The 7,789-nt window shown below is 46.3% G+C and overlaps 2 protein-coding genes across 2 annotated transcripts; both read right to left on the bottom strand.

Moving 5' to 3' along the window:
- Window positions 1-2,846: 2,846 nt before the first annotated feature.
- Window positions 2,847-5,021, bottom strand: LOC112876891. The gene is made up of 6 exons (XM_025941072.1): window positions 4,791-5,021; window positions 4,482-4,692; window positions 4,110-4,279; window positions 3,668-3,959; window positions 3,365-3,528; window positions 2,847-3,224 (listed from the first exon to the last, which is right to left on the bottom strand). Exons 1-6 carry the CDS (start codon window positions 4,816-4,818, stop codon window positions 3,073-3,075), a joined length of 1,017 nt encoding a protein of 338 aa, XP_025796857.1. The 5' UTR covers window positions 4,819-5,021; the 3' UTR covers window positions 2,847-3,072.
- Window positions 5,022-5,802: 781 nt separating this feature from the next.
- Window positions 5,803-7,789, bottom strand: LOC112876386. The gene is made up of 6 exons (XM_025940484.1): window positions 7,610-7,789; window positions 7,364-7,526; window positions 7,087-7,253; window positions 6,664-6,952; window positions 6,327-6,481; window positions 5,803-6,233 (listed from the first exon to the last, which is right to left on the bottom strand). The coding sequence occupies exons 1-6, from the start codon at window positions 7,629-7,631 to the stop codon at window positions 6,079-6,081; spliced, it is 951 nt and encodes a 316-aa protein (XP_025796269.1). The 5' UTR covers window positions 7,632-7,789; the 3' UTR covers window positions 5,803-6,078.

The following is a 7,789-nucleotide window of genomic DNA, read 5'->3' as shown; positions in this document are numbered from 1 at the left end:
AACTCACGTCATAAACCAGGGCACTTGACTGGCCCCACACGGGCGGCCGCACGGCCCTGAGGGCCGCGGCACGCCGTAAACGAAGTCATGGCGTCAAGCGATTCCGCAGCCGGATCCTTCGTTTAAAGATGCAACTGACCAACTGCCCCAGCGTGCACCTGTTGCATCCATGCGGGAGAGGGACTGGGCGTCCCTCGAGAGGGGACTCCTCCACGACGTCTTCACCCGCCTCCCGGTCGACGCCGACGCCGCCAGCTTCCGCCATGTGTGCCGCGGCTGGCGCGCCGCCGCGGGCCCCGGCGCGCCCGTCGCCGGCCCCTGGTTCGCCCTGCGGTCTGCCGCCGACGGCCGTCGCGCCTTCGTCCGTCCCGCGCGGCGCCGCCGCCGCGTCAGGCCCGTCCGCTTGGACGCCGCCGCCGCCGGGGGAGAGAAGAAGGCTCCCGCCTGCGTGAGGGGCGCGTCACGCGGCTGGCTCGCCGTGGACGACGGCGGGGGCCTCCTCCTCAGGGATCCTGTCTCCCGGGCCGAGGTTCCGCTGCCCGACTTCGACGACCCTGATTACAAGCTGACTGACATCTTTCTCTCCGACGACCCCCTCGTCGCGGCCGGCCGGTGGACGGCGTTCGCCTTCTTCAAGGTGAACGACATTACCTACACGGGGCACGTCCTCGCCTTCTGCCGCCCCGGTGACGCTGAGTGGACTCGGTTTGATCATCAGGACACCGGGCCGTTCTACTGGGGGCTGGAGTTCTTCCGGGGCCGAGCCTACGTGCTCATCGGCGTTTACAGGGACAAGCTCGCCATCTGCGACGTCGACACGCGGAGGCTCATCGTGAGCCCGGTAAGCCTGCAGCACCTAATCGAGTGGGGGTGGGACATCCAGGTGTGCCTGGTGGAGTGCGGCGGCGACCTCCTCGTCGTGGTGGTGTCGCACCACGAGCACACGAGGTCGTCGTACTGCGTCCGCCGCCGCCGGGCCCGGAGGTTCGTCGTGCGGGTGGTGAAGGTCCACTTCGCGGGGGAGGGCGGCGCCATGCCGGTGGCGGTGTCGAACGTGGCGCACACCAGGGACTACGCGCTGTTCGTGGCGCCGCACGGCCACGCGTTCGCGCTCCCGGCGAGCGGCTTCCCCGCCGTCCGGCGCAGCTGTGTCTACCACTTTGCCACCAAGATCACGACGAAGAGCGTGAGCGGGATGGTCATAACGGATCTGACGGATCACAATCGGAACCACCATAAGCCCCTCCGGAAGCTGCCCTTCGCCGGGCAGTGGTACCCGCTGTCTTGGCTCTCACCCCGTTGCCCGTCGTTGGACACGACGCCGGCGCGAAGGCGCAGGTGGCCGCACTCATAAATGCGGTTCGTTTTATGTTGCTACCCTCAGTTCCCTTTTTCAAATCATTATTTCTCTTAGAATATGCTCTTCCTTTTGAGATAATATTGCTCTCTACTTGATTGTAACTTTTGAGTTTTTCACGATTCCTACGGTCATTTAATTGATTCATGTGAATTTCGTGTGAAAAGTCTTGTATTGCACACGTGCTATATAGTCAAGGTGAATATTTTGTCACATTATGAATGTATGGTGATCCGTTTAGAATTTGCGAGCCATGATGCAACTTATAGCTTTGATTCCTTCATTTCTGTGGAAGTTCATTAACCATTAGTCGGTCTTGTAATTAGTTGTGCAATTTATGGCTGCAATTTCCATATCAAGCCCTCAATTTGTTTCAAAATTTTGTTTTTTTTCTTTCGTGTTTGAAACCAGAAAATAGAAAAATAGCTAATAGCCTAGTATAAATGTACTACTTCCTCTGTAAAAACGCTAGCTGTCATTCTCGTTTTATCTTAAGTCATATCTTTAACCATCTCCTAAACTTCATATAGGTTAACAATATGCAAATTATATTATGAAAATATTTCCTATGGTGAATCGAAAACCATAGATGTTATTATGTTAATAAATTAAGCAAGTTATAATGCACTTCGAAGACTTTTTTTACAACAAATCTTTGAGAAAAATGTCATATGAGTCCAGTCTTGTTTTGAAACTCTTATCACAATGAGCACTTATCAGATCTGAATTTGGATATTCAGTCTAAAAAGTATATTTTAAGTTTTTTTGAACTTCATTGCATCTAGGTACGGTGTCGTATATCCACCATTTCTGTTTTTTTCCCTTTCATATGCATGTAGCCAAAGTATTCCTTAATGAGCAAGAAAATGGACGTGTATTTGTAAGGAAAATGGCCTCATTAGGTTATTATTATAATTTTGGTGATTGAATGATAATATAGTCAATGAAACTAATAAGTTTGTGAGTTATCATTTGTAGGTTTTTTAGTCCAATGGATGTAGTCCAACTAGCAAGTATGCCCAAAACAAGTGATCCAAATCATATCAAGTGCAAGCCATAGTAAAGCTCACAAATTTATTAGTCCTATTAACTACGTTATCATTCAATCACCAAAATCGCAATAATAGCCTAATGAGGTCATTTTCCTTACAATTAGGGATTTAGATGTACGTACTGAGAGTTTGAGGACTAGGATGATACCCAAGATAAGTTTAAGGACTCAGGTGCATTTTAAGGACCTCAAATATGTGTACTCTGATTTTGGTACTTAACACCACATAAAATAGGTGTTCCAAAGATTGGAGGCTATAGCCATGCACGTCTTTGCCAGCCATATATGAATGTTTATTGTTTAGTTATCAGTTGTGTTTTTGAAACCTTTTGTCATGCGTTGGATTATAGATGCTGAGAATTTTCATTTTTTCCCCACCTTAGATAAAGTTGTAATGATGAGCGATTATGTGCCATCCTTGGTTAAGGGAACAGCTGCAGTAATTTTGTCCCTTTATTAAAATAGAAAAGCTGCTCAACAAGCCATCCTTGGAGAGCGACGGCGTGACATCTACGTATAGCTACCTCATAACATTTGTCCACCATTTGCAATGTTACTGACAGAATGTTCAGACAGACAGAATCAACAAAACATAAGCCACACTGCCCATTTCCAATCTGGACGCCGGCACACACACACGCAGGCAGAGAGAGTCGTAGGATCTCTACTCCATCTTGGACGAGCCAACGATGGCAACATCTGCCTCGATCAAGCAGCTGCCCTTCACGAGGTACCGGTCCTTCACCGACTTCACCTCCATGAACTTTGCCCATCCCCAGCCGTCGCCCTCCTCCGTCGCCACGAACTGGCACCGCCCTGCGCCCACACATTTCGCAAACCCCAGCAGCAGAAGCACCCGTATAAATGATCGGCGGCAACATTTGGATCATGCGTGAATAGCTACACTTTTGCCTATTGATCGTCTAATTTGCTGCAGAGTTGTTCGAGTGGCAAACCTGTCCTTGTATAGCGATTGCTGGTCACCTGGTCTTTGATGGACAGGCTGAGTTCTACTAGCGCTCCTGATCTCTGGAGGGAAGCGTCTGGCTTGGCCATGTTCAGGTAGAGGGAGAGGAACTCCCCGCTGTCATCGATGCCGGAAGGGTACATGATCAGGTACCTGAAGAAATAGCACAGGATCACAAGAGTTGGTTCATCATGGATCAATAGGTTACGAACTAGATACTTGCATCTTAGGCTTTATCACTGGATATATGCTTGTTATATTTAGGAGCATGCAAGTATGTGCCTGCAGGTACCATATGCGGCCACCGATCTCAAACTCTGGTGAGTAGCACCGTCCCTTCAGGGCCAAGAAGTCATCGATGACCCAGGTGTAGGCTTCCCGGGCGCTGAAGCCGTTTGTCTTCTGAACATGCACCGTTTCTGAACTGTGGTTGGCCTTGGCAGTGGCGAGACTGATGAGCTCCACGCCGAAGACGCAGCTGTCACCAACGATGAATCCGGAGGATTCTTCCTTCAGTGTCTCGACGGGGATCATGCATGAGACCCCGGATCTTCTGCTTCCTTCAGTCTGGAAATGGTGGCTAACTGAAACAAGGAATGTAAGTATGTGTGACTGAAACTGTTTCTTCAGAGTGGTCAATTTTTCCCCCATTTAGGCACCATATTAGTGAAGCAAACAGTGCAGGTATGCATGCATGTATCAGATTAGCATGTACTTGGTATTTGCAATCGTACATTCATGTTCTCTGTGCTTTCCGTATGCTTGATCGTATATCAAGAGCTTGAACGATGCTTCAACGACGATTTCAGATTTCAGATCAGAAGTTTTTGACAGCTCAAGCATAAGGGAAACGTAGTCTCTTTTATCACCACGTTTCCGGTCCTTCAGGTTCAACTGCAGGTACCTGCAATCCGGATTCCGGACAAGATAAAGAGATTGAAGAAGACTACTCATCAGATGGTTGCATACTTGCACTGCATAACATTAAGCAATTCTCCGGTCATGTGACAAAACTGAAACGGGTTTGAAAAATGTTCTGTTGAAGATGGAAAACGGAACTTTGTGATAACTTGGTAAAGCTAAGAAGGCAAAGGATGGTAGATTACCATTTAATTCCCTTGATCTCAAAATATCCGGAGCTCGTCCATCCTTCTTGCTTATCAAGAAGCGTGGAGAATCCATCGATCCTCCATTTGAAGCTGCTCTTTTCTTCCATCTTAGCCGAGGCAGCAGCAGCAGCGACCGTCTGAGTTGCCGGAGTAAATGGAACGGCCGCAACCTTTGAGGATTTCAGGTTCTTGCCTTGGTTTGATCGACCTGGAACCATGATCCAGACGGTAAATGATCTTATTAAGTGTCAATATATCAGCAGAAAATAGTTGAAGCAAGCAGAAAAATGGCGAAACAGATGTTACCGCGAGACGAAGAGGCGCAGGCACCCATGATTGCTTGTTACAAGAATCTTCCTCCTCTTGTTTCAGTACAAACCGGTGTTGAAGCGCACTACATGTAGAATTCTTTGCATGAATAGTTATATGTAGAACTCTGTGCAAGTGTTTCAGAAATTCCCGGGAAATGAGGTGAGGCTGCTTCTCTGCGGTTAGGACAAACGCAGAAGGACAGGTCTACGTACGCCACAAGCAATTTCCTAGCATTGGACCTATCGAAACTGAGAAAAGCTACGAGGCTACGGCACCTGGAATTTATTTCAGCTTCATGACAAAAAAAATGATCTCTTTGTTCTGAACAAACTTGCCCATATTAAATTTCTTATGTCATTAGCAAAGTCCCAAAAGTCCAGGTCAACTATTCTCAGATTACCCAATCACTAAGGCAGCAAACACCTCATCTAGGCTTATCTTGATTGTGTATGTGTCGTCTACTCAGCTGAGAAGTCACCTTTGTTGATGCCAATTTCCATCTTCAGTTGCAGAGGTGTATTTGACCTAAATAAACATTCTTCAGCTGCATGATTATAGCGATTAAACTATCGATTGAAAATGAAGTGTGGGTATACTAATATTTGGAACTTTTGACAAATGAAGCCTGAAAGTCTGATTTGTTCAGATATATCTTTCTGCATAAGTAGATGCATTCCCAAACTCCAAGGTGTCATGGTGACAAGGTTGCATACTTGAATACCGCTGGTCTAGCTAGAACCACACTTCCTGTTCTCATCAATCATCACAGGAAGATTTTTACAGTCTTTGAGAAGGAATTAAGAGGTACCAAAATAATAAGTTGATTTTGGTAATGGAGGTAACCAAGCTACATTTGTATGATACACAAGTTTCATTATACTAATTAAGTCTTTGGAGATATAATCACATACTAGTGGCCTGAGTAGAACCATATTACTGGTTTTCCAACATCACATCATGCGTCTTTTGAACATCGAATATCAAATAAACACATCGCGAGGCAGGAAACAGGAACATTTTGTGATTTGAGTTCTCTGTCTGAAGTGAGATTGACAAATTTGGATATTACAATTGGATGACTACAAGCAAACTGTTCGTTCAAAAAAAAAAACCTTGACAAGCAAACTGAGCAGCATGTTGATGGCCACCCTTATTTGCCATTTTACACACTTTCAGTATCGTCAGCACGAAAAAGCAAACAAATATAACACGCACAAAGCACATAGACACACGTAGCCACACCTCTTCACCATTGCGATTCAGCTTACACATACACTGTATTCTACTCCATCTTGGAGGAACCGACGATTGCGACCTCAGCTACAACGCAGCACTTGGTTTTGACAAGATAACCATTTCCCGAGTCTTTGAAATCCTCCAGCGAAATGAACTTAGTCCATCCCCAGGTACGAGTGTTCTTCGCAAACTGGCACCGGCCTGCATTTCCCAACGAAACATGTCAAGAATATATTGTGATAGTTAACAATCTGGACTTCGTCCAACTTGCAAAACTTTTTGAGGTAGGCGAACCTGTTCCTTTCCGGTGCTTGCCATTTTCTTGGTCTTTGACGTACAAAGTAAGTTCTACAAGGTTTGCAGTGTCCATGGGCAGATCATTGGTCTTTTTAAGTTTCAGGTACAAGGAGAGGTGGTTCCCATCGCGAGACGGATACATTATGATATTCCTGCAAACCGGAAAACGTCAAACAATTCGGAATTTTTTAGAAAGTGGAAACTAGTTCCAGTCAGACAATTCAGTTGATGATGTATAGAACAACTTTACTACTACATTGTAAGAAATTCAGATGAAAATAAAGGCATTCAGTAATAATGTCAGGTGTTGGAAGCTGAAGATGCTATATGTCACCATTTATATCCACCGACTTCGAACTCCGGAGAGTAGCCCGGGTTCTTCAGTGCAAAGAAGTCCTCAATGTCCCAAGTGTAGGTTTTGGCCTCGTTGAAGATGCTCGCCTTTTGGACAAACAGAGTCTCTGACGTCGTGTTGGCTTTCGAAGTGGTAACTTTGAGAAACTCGACACCAAAGACGCAGCCATTGTTGCGAAGAAACGTGGAGGGCTGTTTCTTCAGTTTTCTGAGGGAAATCATCCATGGGATTCCGGAGCTTGTGCTTGCAGTCTGAAAACTGTGGCTAACTGCGTATGAAATTATCATGTATGAAAACATAATTAGTTTCCAGTCAAAAAAATTATTCCAGTAAAAAAAATATTTAGTGTTAGAGGTTGCAAGTAATTGCTGACAATCTAACCAATATAATTTGCTATTATACCTTCATGCTCGCTGTGCTTTCCGAAGGACTGGTCATATATCAGCAACTTGAAAGATGCATTCACAACGGTGTCAGGTTTCACCGAGCTGTTCGCCAACTCAAGCCTAAGAGAGACGTACTCCTTGTCGTCGCCGCTCTTCTTGTCCCTTGGATTCAGCTTCAGGCACCTGAAAACAAGTCAAAGACAGAGCAGTAAGGATCTGCGAGTGTTCTAGTCACAGGAACTGTGATGCAACAAAACAGTTCAAAAAAAAAACAGTTATTCAGGCAACCATACCAGTTATGGCCCATGGCCTCGAACACTCTTGAGTAGGTCCATCCTGCGCCCTTGTCAATGAGTGAGGAGAAGCCATCGATGCTCCACTTGAAGATCGTCTGCTCTCCAGCTGGAGAAGAAGGTGCTACCTTGGATCCATGGCCCTGCCTCGGCTTCGATCGGCCTGAAATTATAAAAAGCAGTATGAAAGATTGAAAGAACAGCTAAAATTAGCGCTAAAACACAGAAGAAAAGAGAAACGAGTACCGCGAGATGAAGAGTTGCCCATGGTGGTCCTCCACCTCCAGGCGTCACTGCAGCCTGGTATTGCTGCTCTTGCTATCTGAACATGAAGATGTTCCTGTGCACTATATATAGCAGAATAACGACATGGCGTGTGCCAGAAGTTCTCGGCAAATGGGATGAGGTTTCTGTCTCTCCTTGGAG

This window comes from Panicum hallii, chromosome 9 (genome assembly GCF_002211085.1).
Source record: "Panicum hallii strain FIL2 chromosome 9, PHallii_v3.1, whole genome shotgun sequence".
Classification (NCBI taxonomy): Eukaryota; Viridiplantae; Streptophyta; class Magnoliopsida; order Poales; family Poaceae; genus Panicum; species Panicum hallii.
Note: the sequence above shows the minus strand (reverse complement) of the source record. Positions and strands in the feature narration are given on the sequence as shown.